This window comes from Somniosus microcephalus, chromosome 5, assembly GCF_052327205.1.
Source record: "Somniosus microcephalus isolate GS21.2 chromosome 5, FLI_Smic_1.0, whole genome shotgun sequence".
Taxonomy (NCBI): domain Eukaryota; kingdom Metazoa; phylum Chordata; class Chondrichthyes; order Squaliformes; family Somniosidae; genus Somniosus; species Somniosus microcephalus.
Genome location: NC_140991.1, coordinates 237,474,577 through 237,494,384, shown reverse-complemented (window position 1 = coordinate 237,494,384; position 19,808 = coordinate 237,474,577). Strand labels below are relative to the sequence as shown.

The window sequence follows — 19,808 nt, the reverse complement described above, 5'->3', positions numbered from 1 at the left end:
CCGCCCAGGAAGGATTAGTGCAGTACCTGCCACCAGCCCGGCTAGCTGGTGAACTCACAGGTTTTTTTTTTCTTCGACCTTTGTCTGAGGAATCGATCTCCTTGAGGTGCTGCCGAATTGCAGGTAAGTCCGTTTCCAATTCGTCGCCATTGTTGTATCCGTGTGTTAATGGAGACACGGAATGCAGGAGTTGGTTTAACAGGTGTTTACTGAACAAAGTCTGGAGGTGAACTAAAAGATACAAGGCGCTATACAGGCTTATATACCCGAGTGGTCACTACCGGTATTACAGTACACAGGGGCTCTTAAAGGTACATACACTACATTTATAATAATGATATCTGCCGAATGATTATCATTTTTGACCCATTCATCCTCACCAGCTATTGCCATTTCTATCCTTCCTTTCCTCTCTAAAGTCCTTCAACTTGTTGTTGGTTCCCAGCTCCATATCCATCTCTAACAAAACTTGCCGTTAGAATCCCTTCAGTCCATTTCTACCCTGCTCATGGCACTGAGACTGCCCTGACTAAACTGAGACTGCCCTGACTAAACTTCCAAGTGACATCCTGTGTGGCTATGACTATGGCGTGTTATCCTTTCTTGTCCTTCCCAACTGCTCTGCAGCAAACAACCTAACAACATAGTTGACTATGCCTTTATTGCCACTTCTCTGTTATCCTATTCCAGTGGTCTGTCCTTGAGCACATAATCTAGCCTAATATTTCAGCGCACTACCGAGATAGAGTTGTTGGAGGTGATGTCTGTCAGATGAGATGATAAACTAATGCCCTATCTTCCTGTTCAGGCAGATGTCAAAGATCTCAGGGCACCATTTTAAGAACAGGCCAGTTCTCTAGTGCTCTGACTGACATGTATCCCTCAAACACAACAACAACTTGTATTTATATAGTGCCTTTAACGTAGTAAAACATCCCAAGGCGCTTCCCAGGAGTGTTATCAAACAACATTTGACACCGAACCGCATAACAAGATAATTAGGACAGATGACCAAAAGCTTGGTCAAAGAGGTAGGCTTTAAGGAGCGTCTTCAAGGAGGAAGGAGGTAGAGAGGTGGGAGGTTTAGGGAGGGAATTCCAGAGCTTAGGGCCTTGGCACCTGAAAGCACGGCTGCCAATGGTGGAGCGATTAAAACTGAAGATGCGCAAGGGGCCAGAATTGGAGGAGCACAGAGATGTTGGAGGATTGTAGGGCTGGAGGAGGTTACAGAGATAAGCAGGGGCGAGGCCATGGAGGGATTCGAAAAGTAGGACGAGAATTTTAAAACTGAAGCGCTGCCGGTCCGGGAGCCAATGTAGGTCAGCGAGCACAGGGGTGATGGGTGATTGGGACTTGATGCGAGTTAGGGTATGGGCAGCAGAGTTTTGGATGAGTTCAAGTTTATGGCGGGTGGAAGATGGGAGGCCGGCCAGGAGTGCGTTGGAATAGTCAAGTCTAGAGGTAACAAAGGCATGGATGAAGGTTTCAGCAGCAGATGAGCTGAGGCAAGGGTGAAGACGGTCATTGTTACAGAGGAGGAAGTAGGCGGTCTTAGTCATGCCGCAGATACGTGGTCAGAAGCTCATCTTGTGGTCAAATATGATACCAAGGTTGCGAATGGTCTGGTTCAGCTTCAACATGACCAACAGAAACAGAATTAACTGGACATTTATCTCAGTGCCGTTTGTGAAACATTGCTGTGCACAATTTCGCGGCCGCATTTGCCTACAGAACAACAATGACTACAGTTTAAAAGCAATAAATTGACTGTAATGCACTTTGGGATGCCCTGAGGACATGAAACCTGCTATATAAGTGAATGTTCTTTCTTTCCAATCATACCTCTCCCAACACAGATAGCGTATCTCCAGAAGTGGGTTAGTAGGGAAAATGCTAGAATCTATTATTAGGGACGTGGTAACAGGGCACTTCGAAAATCATAATATGATTGGACAGAGTCAACGCGGATTTATGAAAGGGAAATCATGTTTGACAAATCTGTTAAGAATTTTTTGAAGTTTAAACTAGCAGGGTGAATAAGGGGGAACCAGTGGATGTAGTGTACAGTATTTGGATTTTCAAAAAGCATTCGATAAGGTGCCACACAAGAGGTTATTACACAAAATTAGGGCCCATGGATCGGTGGTAATATATTAGCATGGATTGAGGATTGGTTAACAGACAAATAACAGAGAGTAGGAATAAATGGGTCATTTTCGGGTTGGCAGGTTGTAACTAGTGCGGTACCGCAAAGATCAGTGCTGGGGTCTCAGCTATTTACAATTTCTATCAATGACTTAGATGAGGGGACTGAGTGTAATATATCCAAGTTTGCTAATGATACAAAGCTAGGTGGGAAAGTATGCTGTGAGGAGGACGCAAGGAGGCTGCAAAGGGATTTAGATAGGTTAAGTGATTGGCAAGGATGTGGCAGATGGAATATAATATGGAGAAGTTATCCACTTTGGTAGGAAAAATAGAAAAGCAGAATATTTTTTAAATGGTGAGAGACTAGGAAATCTTGGTATTCAGAGGGACCCAAGTGTCCTTGTACACGAATCACAAAGTTAACATGCAGGTACAGGTACAGCAATTAGGAAAGCAAGTGGTATGTTAGCCTTTATTACAAAGGGATTAGAGTATAAGAGTAAAGAAGTCTTACTACAATTGTATAGGGCCTTAGTGAGACCACACCTGGAGTACTGTGTACAGGTTTGGTCTCCTTACCTAAGGAAGGATATACTTGCCTTAGGAAGGATATACTTGCCTTAGAGGGTGTGCAACATAGGTTTACTAGACTGATCCCAGGGATGAGGGGATTGTCCTTTGGAGGAGAGGTTGGGTGGACTCGGCCTATATTCTCTAGAGTTTAGAAGAATGAGAAACATATAAAATTCTTAAGGGGCTTGACGGTGTATGCTGGGAGGATGTTTCCATTGGCTGGGAGTCTACAACTAGGGGTCACAGTCTCAGAATAAGGGGTCGGCCATTTAGGACTGAGATGAAGAGAAATTTCTTCACTGAATCGCTGGAATTCTCTACCCCAGAGAGCTGTGGATGCTCAATCGGTGAGTATATTCAAGACAGAGATTGACAGATTTTTGAATACTAAAGGAATCAAGGGATATGGAGATAGTGCGGGAAGGTGGAGTTGAAGTAGATGATCAGCCATGATCTTATTAAATGGCGGAGCAGGCTCTAAGGACCGAATGGCCTACTCCTGCTCCTATTTATTATGTTCTTCTTGCCCCTGCATGGTCACCTCTGGAGTACTACAAGGATCTATCCTCAGCCGCCTCCTCTTCCTCATCTTCATAACTTGCAGGCAAAGGGTCATCTTCCAAATGTGAACACCACCCAACTTTATTGGTCCATTACTAGCCTCAATCTCACCATCATTCCTGTGCTGTCAGATTGCCTATTTGACATAAAATCAAGGCTAAGAAAAAATTTCCTCCAACTGAACATTGGGGAGACCAAAGCCTTTCCTTTTGGTCCCCACCATAATCTCCACTCCCTTGCCACTTATTCTACCCCCGCTGTGGTTACTCACTCAGGGCGAATTAGGCGGTGCAAAACCATGGCACCCTGCAGGATCCAGAATGGATTTTTGAACCACCAACCTATCCATCACAAAGACTTCCACACCTGTCATCTGAACGTCTCCCACTTTAACCCTACTTCCAACAAAATCCTTACCCATGGTTTTGCCGCGTCTAGATTTAATTCACCAACATCCCCCTTGCCCGCTTTCCAGCCTCCTTCATTTATAAACTGCAATTTATGCAAAATTGAGTCAGCTGTATCCTATCCCATATTAAGGCTTGCGTGCCCATCACCAGCACCTTTGCTGATCTACACTGGTTCCCTGTACCCCAATGCACTGAATTTAAAATCTTTGTTGTCGTCTTCAAACTTCTCTGTGGGCTATGTCCCACCCTACCTCCAGCTTTAGCCTTTGGTGCATCCACATTCCCTCTGCCCACCACTGGTGGGGGAGCCACTGACCACCTTCACCGTACTCTCTAGAGCTCCCTCCCCAGAACCCTACAATTCTCTTCTGCTCCCTCCATGTTCAAAATCCTTCCTGCGATCCATATTTTCAAACAAGCATTCAGTTACCTCTTCTCACCATGGTTTGGTATATTCTTTTTTACTTTTCCGCTCTGTAAAGTGCCTTGGAACAATTTTCTACATTAAAAGGTGCTATATAAATGGAAGCTGTTGTTGACTAGTATATTCTGACAATTTCCAAAAATCAAGATATTTTCCTTTTAAAGATTCAGTTAAAAATATTCATGTCCAGATTTAAAAAAAAACACCAGACCAATAACTGTACATGAAATAGCGATGACTTCTGTTTACCTGTACAGAGGAAACATACTGAAATGTGATAATGACCCAGGCCCTCTGGCTATTTGTGCGCCATAATTATTCACAGCTACTTTATTTCATGCACAACTGTTTAGAAAAAAATCTCCTTCCATTTCCTAGTTAGGCCACTGTATTTGAGATCTCAACAATTGCTAGCCAACATAATTTGTACGGCACACTGAGGCCTAAATTTCATACACCTGCTTTAGTTCTATTCCTCCCCTCAAAAAAGTAAAAACAAATATTCCTGCAAGAAATGTCATGTCAATATGTAAGTGGACAGATTAAATTTATAAAGGGGTGGGACACAGTAGATAGAAATAGACTGTTTTCAGTGGTTGAGGGGTCTAGAGCGAGAGGACATATTTATAAAATTAAATCTAAGAGGTTTAGGAGGGCAGGAGAAACCTTTTAACACAAAGGATTGAAGCTAAAATATACACTACTGGAGTTAGTGATTGAAGCAGGCATCATGTCAACTTATAATAGATTAATAGGTAGTTGTAGGAGAGGTGGATAAAGAAATATAGGAATAGGGTGGGCAGATGGGATTAGAACTACTGCTCGTACGAATAATAAATACCAATACGGATTTGTTGGGCTGAGTGGCCTGTTTCCATGTTGTAATTTCTATGTATATCTATGTCATGAAATTTAATATGGTCAAGTGTAAAGTATGGACAGGAATAAAAAGTACTCCAAGAAAGGTGATGGAATAGTTACAGGAGAAATTGGAAGAGATCAACAGGTATTAGCAGATCCAACACTCAACATGTCCAATCACTGTGGAGTAGCAATTAGCAAAGCAAATTGAAGGCTTAAGTATATAGCCAAAAAAGTAGAGTAAAAGCCATAGAAAATTATGCACAATCTTATGCAAAAACTATACAGTGCTCTGATCAGACTATACTTTGAGTACTGTGTCCAGCTTTGCCGAGTTAACTACAAGGGTTAACCACAAGAGAGACATGCCAACTGTGAAGCCACAAGATTGATCAATAGCATCTAAGGCTGACTTATGAGGAAAAACTGAAGAAACATGAGCTTTTCAGCATCAAAGGAGGCAACAGAGAAGCGAGCTTACAAAGGTATATAAAAGGTAAATCCAGAATACTAACAGGAGTTATTGCCCCACAAATGCTCAAACTTCAAGAGAAGTGTAACTACATGTTCTGCTGGAAGATTATAATAGAAAAGTAGATTGGCATGTAGCAAATGTAACCTCACTATTTAAGAAAGGAGGAAAGAGAGAAAACGGGGTACTACAGACCAGTTAGCCTGACATCAGTAGTAGGGAAAATGCTAGAATCAATTAAGGTCGTGGTAACAGGGCACTTAAAAAATAATAATAGGACTGGGCAGAGTCAACACGGATTTATGAAAGGGAAATCATGTTTGATGAATCTGTTAGAGATTTTTGAGGTTGCAACTAGCAGAATAGATAAGGGGGAACCAGTGGATGTGGTGTATTTGGATTTTCAGAAGGCATTCGATAAGGTGCCACACAAGAGGTTATTAAACAAAATTAGGGCTCATGGGATTGGGGGTAATATACTAGCATGGATTGAGGATTGGTTAACAGACAGAAAGCAGAGAGTAGGAATAAACGGGTCATTTTCGGGTTGGCAGGCTGTAACTAGTGGGGATCAGTGCTTGGGCCTCAGCTATTCACAATCTATATCAATGATTTAGATGAGGGGACCAAATGTAATTCTTCTTCTTAGGCAATCCCTCGGAACCGAGGATGACTTGCTTCCACATTAAAAATGAGTTCGCAGGTGGCTGATTAGTCCAATGCGGGACCTACAGTCTCTGTCACAGGTGGGGTAGACGGTGGTTGAAGGGGCGGGTGGGTGGGGTGCTTGGGTTGATGTGCGCTCCTTGCTCTGCCTACGCTTGGCTTCCGCTTGCTCCCGGCGAAGAGACTCGAGGTGTTCGGCGCCTTCCCGGATGCTTCTCCTCCACTTTGTGCGGTCTTGGGCCAGGAATTCCCAGGTGTCGGTGGGGATGTTACACTTTTTCAAGGAGGCTTTGAGGGTGTCCTTGAAGCGTTTCCTCTGCCCACTTGGGGCTCTCTTGCCGTGCCGGAGCTCTGAGTAGAATGCTTGTTTTGGGAGTCTCATATCAGGCATGCGGACAATGTGACCTGACCATCGGAGCTGATCGAGCGTGGTCAAAGCTTCGATGCTGGGGATGTTGGCCTAAGCAAGAACACTGACGTTGGTGCACCTATCCTGCTAATGGATTTGCAGGATCTTGCGGAGGCAGCGTTGCTGGTGCCTCTCCAGTGCTTTGAGGTGCCTGCTGTACATGGTCCATGTCTCTGAGGCATACAGCAGGGCGGGTAGCATTGCTGCTCTGTAGACCGTGAGCTTAGTGCCGGGTTTGAGGCCCTGGTCTTCAAACACTCTCTTCCTCAGGTGACCAAAGGCTGCACTGGCACACTGAAGGTAGTGTTGGACTTCGTCGTCGACGTCTGCCCTTGTTGACAGTAGGCTCCGAAGTATGGAAAGTGGTCCACGTTGTCCAAGGCCTTGTCGTGGATTTTGATAATCGGGGGGCAGTACTGTGTGGTGGGGGCAGGTTGGTAGAGGACCTTTGTCTTACGGATGTTTAGTGTAAGGCCTATGCTCTCGTACGCTTCGGTGAAGGTGTTGATGATGGTTTGGAGTTCGACCTCTGAGTGAGCGCAGTCACAAGCATCATCTACATACTGTAATTCAACGACAGAGGATGGGACGGCCTTGGATCTGGACTGGAGGCGACGGAGGTTGAACAGTTTCCCGTTTGTTCTGTAAATTAGCTCCACTCCAGTGGGGAGCTTACTGAGGGTGAGATGGAGCATTGCAGCAAGGAAGATTGAGAAGAGCGTTGGTGCGATGACACAGCCTTGCTTGACCCCGGTTCGTACGTGAATTGGGTCTGTGGTGGAACCGTTGGTCAGGATCATGGCTTGCATGTCGTCGTGAAGCAGGTGGAGGATAGTGACAAACTTTTGAGGGTAGCCGAATTTGAGGAGGACACTCCATTATCCCTCACGGTCGACAGTGTCGAAGGCCTTTGTGAGATCAAAGAAGGCCATGTACAGCGGTTGGTGCTGTTCCCTGCATTTCTCTTGTAATTGACGTGCGGTGAAGATCATGTCCATTGTGCCCCTTAGTGGGCGAAATCTGCATTGCGACTCTGGTTGAGCTCTTCGGCCACTGGGAGAAGACGATTGAGGATGATTCTTGCGATGACTTTCCCTGTGGCAGACAGCAGGGAAACTCCTCTGTAATTACCGCAATTGGACTTGTCACCTTTCTTGAAGATAGTCACAATTACGGCATCTCTGAGATCCCCTGGCATGCTCTCCTCCTTCCAGATAAGAAAAATGAGTTCATGAATTCGCGCCAGTAGTGCTTCTCTGCCATGCTTTAGTGCCTCGGCGGGGATTCCATCTGCTCCTGAGCCTTGTTGTTCTTCAGTTGTCGGATGGCCTTTTCAACCTCATGCCGAACTGGGGTTGTGCTGAGATGGTGGTGGGTAGCATGCTGTGGGATGGCGTTGATGACACTCGTGTCGAAGACAGAGTCATGGTTAAGCAGATCTTCGAAGTGCTCCTTCCAGCAGGCACTGACTGCCTCTCTGTCCTTGATGAGTACCTCGCCGTTCTTGGCCCGCAGTGGGGAAGGGCCTTGGGTGCTTGGGCCGTAGAAGGTCTTGACTGCGCTAAAGAATCCACGCACGCAATGTAATATATCCAAGTTTGCTGATGATACAAAGCTGGGTGGGAATGTAAGTTGTGAGGAGGATGCAAAGAGGCTTCAAGGGGATATAGACAGGCTAAGTGAGTGGGCAAGGACATGGCAAATGGAATATAATGTGGAGAAAAATGAAGTTATCCACTTTGGTAGGAAAAATAGAAAAGCAGAGTATTTTTTAAATGGTGAGAGATTGGGAAATGTTGGTGTTCAGAGGGACCTGGGTGTCCTTGTACAAGAATCACAAAGTTAACATGCAGGTACAGCAAGCAATTAGGAAAGCCAATGGTATGTTGGCCTTTATTACAAGAATATGTGTGTATAAGAGTAAAGACGTCTTACTGCAATTATGTAGGGCCCTGGTGAGACCACACCTGGAGTATTGTGTACAGTTTTGGTCTCCTTACCTAAGGAAGGATATATTTGCCATAGAGGGGGTGCAACGAAGGTTCACCAGACTAATTCCTGGGATGGGGGGATTGTTCTATGAGGAGAGTTTGAGTAGACTAGCCCTATATTCTCTAGAGTTTAGAAGAATGAGAGGTGATCTCATTGAAACATACAAATTTTTTTACAGGGCTTGACAGGGTAGATGCAGGGAGGATGTTTCCCCTGGCTGGGGAGTCTAGAACCAGGGGTCGCAGTCTCAGAATAAGGGGTCGACCATTTAGGACTGAGATGAAGAGAAATTTCTTCACTCAGAGGGTGGTGAATCTTTGGAATCCTCTACCCCAGAGGGCTGTGGATGCTCAGTCGTTGAGTATATTCAAGACAGAGATCAACAGATTTTTGGATATGAAATGAATCAAGGGATATAGGGATATTGCAGGAAAGTGGAGTTGAGGCAGGAGATCAGCCATGATCCTGCTCTTATTTCTTATGTTCTTAAAAAAAACTATAATTTTATTGGCTCAGTGTTGAAGTTGAGAGGAGATGGTGAAATAATCCGCAGAAGAATAATTTATTTAATTTTACAAATAGCTTGTGATGCACTGAAACTTTTAACTATGATGCTAAAAGGAGTGATTTAAAAAAAATTGTTCCAAGAAAATGATGCGTTAAGAAATATTCTGCATTTTGGTGCATTTATTTCTATCTCTGAATAAATATATTTTGTTATTTCTGCTAAATTGAAGAAAACACAACTTGAATAGAGCAAAAAATATTCCGTGTTCATCAGGTGTTGCTGCAAATCAAAGGCTCACGTAGAGCACTTTTCCAAGGGGAATTTTGAAATTCCAAATGAACAGCCAATTTATTGTTTGGAGAAATTTCTTTACATATAGCGTGGTGATAATGTGGAACTCGCTGTCTTATAGAGTGATTGAAGCAAAGAGCATTAACACATTGAAGGGGAGGCTTAATGCATAAATGAGGAAAAAGAGAATGGTGGGATAGGGTAGGAAAAGGTCATTAGAATGGGAGGAGGCTCATGTGGAGTATAAACACTGACACAGAGAAGTTGTACTGAATATCCTGTTTTTGTGCAGTAGATTCTATGTAACACTTTGTAAATGAAGGGTGATATAGTGAAACTAATCATGAAATCTAACTCAACTCCCTGTGAATCAACTCTGCTGTGAATTTAGGCTCAAGCTAACATAAACAATTAGTTAAAATAAAACTTAAGTGTTCTCCAACATCCCTATTTATATTCTATCACACTGTTGATACAAACACACACAAGTAGTGACACAAAAGCAATGCCCATGTGTGTGTCTCCAATTCAAATGAAACATTTTTTGAGTCAGCAGGTTTTGGAAAAGAAGCCAAATAAATCACTTTAATATCCATTTGAACCAAATCGCATTCTTCTGGCATAAAACAGGGGCAGTACATTTTGTTACCTGTACACTACAATATTTAAAAGTTGATCAATCAAATTGCTCTCTAATTTGGCGGTTGCTATGGCAGCCCATTGACATTTGTGAGTGCTACGCAGACAATATTTACTGAAAATGTCTTTCTTCAATTTGCAGACTAACAGAAGTTTTGCTTAACCACTAATGTTGTGCCATGGACATCAAAATCTTTTCAAATTTCACTTTGTTTAACAAATGCATTCTGTCTCTTCATGGTAAAATGGGTAAAGTTCAAAGCAATCCCCACATTAGAAATCAATGCGACTGTGGCAATACTTCTGATAATAGGCCTGACATTCAATTTTTGTGTACTGCTTGATGCCTAGAAGTGTTTTAGTGTAATCAGAAGAAATAGGCTAACATTGGTTCACTATTTAAAATATGACATTTAGATGAAGCTTAGCACTACAAAGGTATACCAACTTATGCACCAGATGGCTCTGGAACCTGTGCCTGTCATTACATTCTTGCACATCCAATATGTTTAATGTTAGACCATTGTGTTGCTAAAACTTTACCTATAGACTTGTAGCTAATTATAGGGGCAGAAATTGCATTCTCCATTTGGGGATTCCATTGCATATCATTAAGGGATTCCCTTTGTAAATGATTGCAATGGAATCCTCCTTTGCCATTGGAGGACCAGGCCCACGTGATCCCAGGGATGCTTCCGCACTGCCTGCGTCCCTGGGATCAGTGGGCATTTACTCTGCCGTACGCTTGGAGGCTCGAGACTGCAACTCTTCACAGCCTGGACGTAAATTCGTAAATGTCAAAATATAACTTTGGCTGCCGCTCTGGATCTGAGATGTTCATTTCTTTTTCCACTTTTTCTTTTCTCTTTATCCCTCCCTGACCACTTTCATCCTGTCGTCATGCCACCTTTCATCTCTCCTCTCTCGGATACTCTGCCCTACCAAATCTCTACCCCAATCCTACATTACTCTTTGACCTTCCTATTCTCCTGCTGCCGTCCCAGGCTTGACTCCCTCTTAGATAATAAGCCCACAGCTGCCCTCTGTGCATCTCTCGACATCCTACGAAGGGCCCATCGAGGCACTCGTCGCTGCCTCCTCACGAGCAGCAAACCCAACAGTCCCATCCTACTCTCTCGTCGACCTTCCTGCCCAGCACGCCCACTGGGGGCTAATCTTGCCAATCTCCTCCCTTCCCAGCACTGACCCTGTGGATGCTGGCAGTGGGTCAGCCATCACCGATCCTCTCTGCATCTCCCTCCAGAATGGCCGTTCACTTGTGAACCATGAGCTTATTGTGGATGATTGCATCGACATCATGGTCCTGATGGAAACTTGGCTGAGGAGTGATGACACCTTACCCTTAAATGAAGCCTCCCTGCCTGGCTATACCTTCCACCTCTTGCCCCGCTCAGACCTCCGTGGTGGCAGTATGGCTCTCATCATCGAATCAAACCTTGGTCTGTCCCCCTACTCCTCCTTTGACCATCTCACCTTATTCCACCCCTCTCACCTCTCATTTAAAATTATCATTCTCTACCACCCACCCAACTACCATAAAATTTTTATTACCAATTATCTTCAATGCTTTCCTCCCTCAGCCTCTGCACCAAGCGACTTCTCATCCTCAGTGATTTCAAACTCCATCTCAATACATCATGCTCTCTCTCTTCTTAATTCACTAGCCTCCTATCCTTCCTTAATCTCTCCCTCCATGTAAACTCCCCAACCCATATGCACAGCCACCCCCTTGATCCTTAAGGCCATCTCAGACAACTTCCTCGTATCACTCTCCACCCACATCCCCCTTCTCCCCAACCCTACTTCTTTTTGCGTCCGCCCCTGGAAAAAAACTCTCTCCCAACTCTTACAACTGCACTTACGAACCAGCCTTTGGCCCTCCATTCACCATGACATTTCTGCAGCTACCGATTTGCTCAACCACACCCTCACCACCACCTTTGATGCCCTAGTCCCTATTAAAGAAATTATTCTCTCTCACCCTGGTCGTTCCCCTGGTACGGCCCTCATTTTCGCTCCCTTAAGTCCAAAGGACACAGACTTGAACAGATATGGCGGTCCACCTGTTCAGCCATTCTGGCTGGACCACGTAAAGCACTATCGGGTCCTGCTCTCATCTGCCAAAATTGCTCACTATTCCAGAATCATTCTGGAATGAAAAGATAAACCCCGGCTTCTATTCTCTACTGCTAACCGTCTTCTTAAACCCCTCTCGCCTGTCTAATCCACCCTCATCTCTGACAACAAGTGTGAGGAGCTCATGGACTTCTTTGTCTCTAAGATTGAGAGCATCCGTTCAGCTGCCTCTGCCACTTCCCTTCCTTCCCCATGTCCACCAGGCTAAACTTCCCGAGGTTCCCCCCCTGACCTAGCCCTGAACTCACATCTTTCTCCAGTTTCTCTCCGATCTCCCCTCATGAGCACTCCGCGCTCACCTTGTCCACAAGACTCACTTCCTGCTCCCTCAACCCTATTCCCATCAAACTGCTGACCACCCAACTTCCATTTCTGGCTCCCATGTTAGCTGACATTGTTAATGGCTTTCTCTCCTCAGGTATTGTTCCCATCTCCCTCAAATCTGCCGCCATCACTCCTTCCTCAAAAAAACAATCCTTGACCTCACCTCCGTCGTTGCAAACTACCGCCCCATCTCCAACCTCCCTTTCCTCTCCAAAGTCCTTGAATGTGTTGTCGCCTCCCAAATCCATGCCCATCTTTCCCGGAACTCCATATATGAATCCCTCCAATCAGGTTTCCGCCCCTGCCACAGTACCAAAACGGCTCTCATCAAAGTCACAAAGAACATCCTTTGTGACTGTGACAAAGGTAAACTGTCCCTCCTCATCCTTCTTGTCTGCAGCCATTGACACGGTTGACCACTCCATCCTTCTCCAACGTCATCCAGCTAGGTGGGACTGCATTCGCCTGGTTCCATTTTTATCTATATAATCGTAGCCAGAGAATCACCTGCAATGGCTTCTCTTCCCGCTCCCGCATCGTTACCTCTGGTGACCCCCAAGGATCTATCCTGGGCCCCCTCCTATTTCTCATCTACAAGCTGCCCCTTGGCGACATCATGCAAAAACATAGCGTCAGTTTAAACATGTATGCTGATGACACCCAGCTCTAGCTCACCACAACTTCTCTCGACCCCTCCACGGTATCTAAATTGTCAGACTGCTTGTCCGACATACAGTTCTGGATGAGCAGAAATTTTCTCCAATTAAATATTGGAAAGACCGAAGCCATTGTTTTCGGTCCCCGCCACAAACTCCGTTCCCTAGCCACTGACTCCATCCCTCTCCTTAACATCTGTCTGAGGCCGAACCACGCTGTTCGCAACCTTGGTGTCATATTTGACCTTGAAATGAGCTTCCGACCACATACCCGCAACATAACAAAGACCGCCTACTTCCACCTCCGTAACATCGCCCGTCTCTGCCTTTGCTTCAGCTCATCCACTGCTGAAACCCTCATCCATGCCTTTGTTACCTCTAGACTTGACTATTCCAATGCACGTTCTACCCTACGTAAACTTGAGGTCATCCAAAACTCGGCTGCCCATCTCCTAACTCGCACCAATTACTGTTCACCCATCACCCCTGTGCTCGCGGACCTACATTGGTTCCCGGTTAAGCAATGCCTTGATTTCAAAATTCTCATCCTTGTTTTCAAATCCCTCCATGAACTCGCCCCTCCCTATCTCTGTAATCTCCTCCAGCCCCAGAACCACCCCCCACCACGTGATATCTGCCATCTTGAGCATCCCTGATTATAATTGCTCAACCATTGGTGGCTGTGCCTTCTGTTGCCTAGGCCCTAAGCTCTGGAATTCCCTGCCTAAACCTCTCCGCCTCTCTTTCCTCTTTGAGGACGCTCCTTATAACCTACCTCTTTCTGCCCTAATTTCTCCTTACGTGGCTACGCGGTGTCAATTTTTTTTTTGTCTTATAACACTCCTGTGAAGCGCCTTGGGACATCTTACTACGTTAAAGGCACTATATAAATACAAGTTGCTGTTGTTGTTGTGATCCCAGGGGCACTTCTGAACTGCCTGCGTCCCTGGGATCCGTGGGCTTTTACTCTGCCGTACGCCTGGAGGCTCGAGACCACAACTCTTCGCAGCCTGGAGGTAAATTCGTAAATACTCTGGAGGTACGCCTCCGACTGCAATTTCTCGGCCATTATACTTTGAGTAAAATTATCTTCTTTGGTAAAGCACGGCAATGTCAGAATATAATTTTATAATCTATTCAAGATACGTCTGTATTTTCTGCCAATAATATTCCTGGAAACTACAGACTTGTCTGTTGGAACCTGCAGATTCTTCAACAGATATGAATCTACGATACAAGGCAATGAATGTTTTCCCCTCCTGCCATGTTGTCACACACCACTGGCCCTCTCAGAATTAAGTGAACCAAACCGACAGTCGACTGGCACAACATGCCTCTGTTTTTGAGGTTTTAGCTTTTGGTGGTTTTTCATCCACTCACTGACACTGTACAGGTGAGTATGTATTTGCACTGCTAACATTATAGTATGTGCATCTTCCTCACCTATAGAGTTAGCTAACTCAGACACAAAATAAGTCAGTCAGTCAAGGGGTGGCAGATTGAGTCCTGCATGCATTACCGTCATTTACAACACAATTTTGCAGCATTATGGGAGGGCTGTTCTGCCTCATCAAAAATATATTACAAGAGAGTGATAGTTTACACACTGATCAATTAAGCTATTATCAGTGTTTATAAATTCACTAGCACTTTCTTATGTTGCAGTAAGGTCAAAGTTAACTACAGCAATTGTTAAGAAGCTCAAGGAACAGCACCTCATCTTTTGATTAGGTACTTTGCAGCCTTCTGGACTCAACATAGAGTTCAACAATTTCAGATCATAACCTCGGCCCCTAACACATATATATATTTTTCATCCACACTTTTTGGCTGTGTCTTTTTTTCTTTTCTCCCACATGGCAGCTGTCTTTCATTCTGCCAGCGCAATTCACACTTCATCTAGATCAATCCTTTGTTTCTTAACCAGTCCCATTACCATCTCCTTTTGCCTTGAATATCTCTTAATAGAAGTCAAGATGGCGGCCGAGACGGTCCGGTGCTGAGCGCGCTCTCCCGCAACCGGAGCGAAGTGTTCGGTGAGTCGGGCAGAGGCAGCGCAGCGCGGCGAGCAGCATCAGCAGCCACGGCGACCCGCTGGAGCACGTCGGCCGGCAACTCCTCGGCAGGAAAGCATTCCGACTGGGAGGAGGGGAGCCGAGCATGGCGGCCAGGGGCCGAACCGTGAGAGGGAGAAGCAGGCCCCGGGCCGTTGGACTGTGGAGCCGGCGACGGTGAAGGAGGCTGCGGCGACCGGAGCATTCACATCCCGACGATGTGGTCGGCAAGTCGGGCGGAGGCAGCACAGCGCAACGAGCAGCAGCAGCAGCCGTGACGACCCGCTGCAGCACGTCGGCCGGCAGCTCCATGGCGGGAAGCTCACAGTCCGACTGGGAGGAGGGGAGCCGGGCATGGCGGCCAAAGGTCGGATCGTGAGAAGCAGGTCACCACACGTGGAGCCGGCAACAGTGAGGAGGAGGCCACGGTGACGAGGAGGACAGAGCGGCTGAGGGACATCGTGCTCCCACCGCCACTGGAAGCCATTGTATTGACTTTCTGAACACGGCACTGTATGTATAGCTGACGTGTCCCTACGGGGAGTAAGCATTCCATTGTAATTGTACTTGTACTGGTTACATATGGCAAATAAAATTGAATTGAATTGATGTCTCTTAGCCGCTTCTGCCTTCTATCCTATCACAGACCTTCCTTTTTGTTCTTTCATCCCCTCCCCCCTTTCCCAGCCCCTGCACTTGCTTAAAAATCTGTTCCATTTCCTGCTTTTTTCCAGTTCTGACGAAAGGTCATCGACCTGAAACGTTAACTCTGTTTCTCTCTTCACAGATGCTGCCTGACCTGCTGAGTATCTCCAGCATTTTCTGTTTTTATTTCAGATTTCCAGCATCTGCAGTATTTTCTTTTTGTATTAACCAGTTGCTAGACTTCACATTTTAACAGTTTCCACTCAAATAGTAACATACTTTTATATAATTTATCCCTGACTTATTTTGTGCACCAGCATTATGTTTGAATTAGCTAACTCCATAGGTGAGGGAGTGACAGATGAGTAAGTAGGTTGTTGTAAATTTGGTTTTAGTGTCACCGTTGAACAAGCGTATAATTAATTTGGGCATTTACATTGGAAGGCAAGTCTAAGTGGTGTCACAAAGATTACACATCCAATTTCATGATTTACAAAAAAGGATTTGCTTAACAGTCAATGTACACTAAGTACTGATGCTATCTTAGTTTACTAGATCAATATGCAGAACAAGTACCATACTGGTATGTGGTACAGCAATATACCAGCACTCACCTCCTCCCTTTATGTTTGTGAGATGTAGGTTTGGGCAGGTGAATTGCTTCTTTCAGTGCACCTTTCAGATGAATGGTCCTTTCCTGTATAACCTCTCGTATATGTTTGATCCAGTCTTGTTTATTTTCAATGCTGGATGCCTTCATCACAAACAGTAACATTCATGACAAAAATGTACACACAAAAAAATAACCAAGATGGAAGATTTCCTCTGCACATTGTGCGTAAAGGAATTGTAAAGCAGTTGTTTATAAATGGGTTTCATTTATAAATTATTTCATTGCACATAGCATATAGCGGAACTTTTCCCCCAGGCTTTAAAATTTAAATCTTACAAACATATGCATATTATTTACAAAGGCTAATAAATCTAAAATGGGGTGGAAAATTAAATAATAATCTGTTGTTTTACTATAATGAATTAATTAATTAATTAAGTCTACTGCAATACTATCATATTGCTGAGGCGCACAATCTCAACCAATGTCTTGCTCAAAAGCCAATCTTATGAATGGTGCAATACTATGGAGTGATGTAACTAAGTTATGCATCTGGGTTCCTTCAGATGGGAAGCTTTTGGCTTCCATCATGCCAATAAGGGCAGATGAAGAGTGGAAACCAGGAACTTACCGAAGGAAAAGAAATAAAAATAGGACTAACATTTTAATAAGGCTCTTTTACTTGCTGTATGGAAGGGGTCCTAATCTTGATTCATATTACCATTTTTTTCATGGAGAACAAGGAAAGAAGATGGAACAGTCCTGAATCTCAGTCAACATCCCACAACTGCGCAGAGCATGAATGGAAGTAGGCCACAAATGACCTTGTTCCAATTTATCTGAAACCTCTCAAATTCTAAAAAGAGAAAATTACCTTTAAAACAATTTTGTTGTCTGAAGTCGGAGTCCGTCCAACCCACAATGCAAACTTGCAATGATCTCCTTCAACATGTTCTGTGACCCCAAGTTCTGAGGTCTGTAAAACAGAGGAAAATATTAGCTCAGTTCTCACTTGTTTTCCAACTGATAATGCATGCACTGGCAAGAAATGCTTATATTTTACGGGTCTATTTTCTACAGTATTACTGCTACAGCAATTACATTTTTGAATGAACCGAAGCAGAATTTGTACATATACAAAACTAACAAAATAAAAACGCCAAATAGTAATATCAAAATGATAGCTGACTGGATGAACGAGTATACTGTCCAATGATCTTCACAAAACAGCCACCAAAAACTTAAGTATTGCAATGGCTGCACCAAAATATAGCAATTATGTTTTATCTCTTGAAGAATATTGAGAATAATGCTTAGCAGAAGAAATATAATGCTATGTAGAGTTTAAATATGGATGTGTATTCAAGACATGGCAAATTATATTTATTACTCCGAGGATTTGTACTAGTGCCATACTAGTCAAAAATATTCCAGAAAGCAAAATCTTTACTTTGGCTTATACGGTATAATGTAAAGCATTGTTTTCTACCATGCATTTTTGTGGGATGGACTACAGATCATTACTATATGCCACCATGTATTCAGCATACACTGTCATGCTACCACTTAAATTAATTTCTGACGGTCAATTAAGCCATGGAGTGTGAGCTTTCATGACTAAGTTGATCCTTTTGCTGTCAGAGATCACAGAGAAGGAAAATAAAGTTCTTTAAAAAAATATTCAATTATATTATTTAATATATGGCAGAATGAACAAATTCACTGGGATTTAAAAAAATACTTTTGTAAGCATATCTACATATTAATTATTTAAAATATAAATAACATACCCAAGTGAAAAAGTAATTGATATATTGTACCTCTGCATTTTAACCTGATGCAATGTAGAAAATAAAGATGTAATTGTGCACCTTGAAAATCTGAGTGCTTTGTTATACATTTGACTATTTTAACAGACCTCGCCAGTGTAATTTATTAATACTTTTAAAGATAGTCTCCTATTGTTCAAATGTTTACTCTCAGTACACACAAGCCATGTGAAGCATGAATCGATATTACGATTTACTCTGTTATTCATCCAAATAATTTTAAATTTCAAATGTGTTAATGGTGATCCTGTTTTTTGTACGATCTTTAAACAACATGAAAAATTGCTATGAGACAAACGTTGAAATAGCCAATAATTCTCAGGCCTGGAGACAAACAACTTTCATTACAGTTGTAGCGATCAAGGCTAATTCCTACTTAAATAAATATTTAGTCACCATATTATATGATTCAACATCCACAGGGCATTTTTAATGTAAAATCCCTATCCCAACCCTTCAGCACGCCTCGACTTTCCTACTTTTCTACCGTTGTCCCAGGCTTGATTCCCTATTAGATAAGCCTACAGCTTCCCCATGTGCTTTTCTTGGCAACCTCCTGAGGGCCCATCGAGCACTCGTCACTGCCTCCTTACAACTAGCAACCCCAACTGCCCCATCCTACTTGATGCCCAGCGCGCCCGCTGAGGGCTGATCTTTCCTACATCCTTCCCGTCCCACTCACCCCTCCCAATGCTGACCCTGTGGACTCTGCCAGTGGGTCAGCTATCACCGCCCCTCTCTGCATCTCCCTGCAGAATGTCCATTTACTTATGGCCCTTGCCATCCATTGGCTTAATGTGGATGATTTCATTGACTTTATGGCCTTGATGAAAATCTGGCTGAGGGATGATAACCAATGTTCCCCATAATTTTCTTCCCCACAGGTTCGCAGGTGCGCAAACTTTAACACAGGAAAAGCCGGTCCCGGGCTGCGCGGGAACGGCAGAGTGCTGTGTGGCTGCACAACGTTGGTGATGACACCTTCCCCCTAATGAGGCCTCCCTGCCTGGTTATACCATCCACCACTTACCTGCCCAAACCGCCACAGTGGCAGTGTGACTCTAGTCACCAAATCAGACCTGGGTCAGTCCCCCTACTCCTCTGGCACCTTTTCCTCCTTTCAGCATCTCACCTTGTTCCACCCCACTCGCCTCTCATTTAAAATTCTCATTCTCTACCTCCTACCCAAATGCCAATGTTCTCACCGAGATATCTTCACGGCTTTCCTCCCTCAGCAACGAGCGACTTCTCATCCTCAGTGATTTCAACCTCCATCTCAACTTATGCTAACTCTCCTCTGAGTTCACTACCCTCCTATCCTCCCTTAATCTCTCCCTCCATATAAACTCCCCAACCCATATTCACGGCCAGCTCCTTGACCATGCCATTTCACGTGGCCTTGCTACTCCCATCGTGTCAATCGCAGATAAGGTCATATCTGATCAATTCGTTGTATCGCTCTCCACCCACATCTCTCTTCCCCCTCTCAACCCTACTTCTGTGTCTGGCCCTGGAAAAACTTCTCTCCCAATTCATTTACAACTGCACTTTGAAAATCACAACTGTATAGCCTTTG

General features: G+C 44.2%; 1 protein-coding gene across 5 annotated transcripts in view; it reads right to left on the bottom strand.

Moving 5' to 3' along the window:
* The window catches only part of LOC147117613 (triple functional domain protein), an 862,300-nt gene that overhangs the window by 310,013 nt on the left and 532,479 nt on the right, over nucleotides 1-19,808 (bottom strand). For all 5 annotated transcript variants that reach the window (XM_085988742.1, XM_085988743.1, XM_085988739.1 and 2 more), the window contains 2 exons: nucleotides 17,278-17,379; nucleotides 16,405-16,544 (listed from right to left, as the gene is read on the bottom strand). In XM_085988742.1, coding sequence (XP_085844868.1) covers nucleotides 16,405-16,544; nucleotides 17,278-17,379 — 242 coding nt within the window. The remainder of the gene's footprint in view (nucleotides 1-16,404; nucleotides 16,545-17,277; nucleotides 17,380-19,808) is intronic.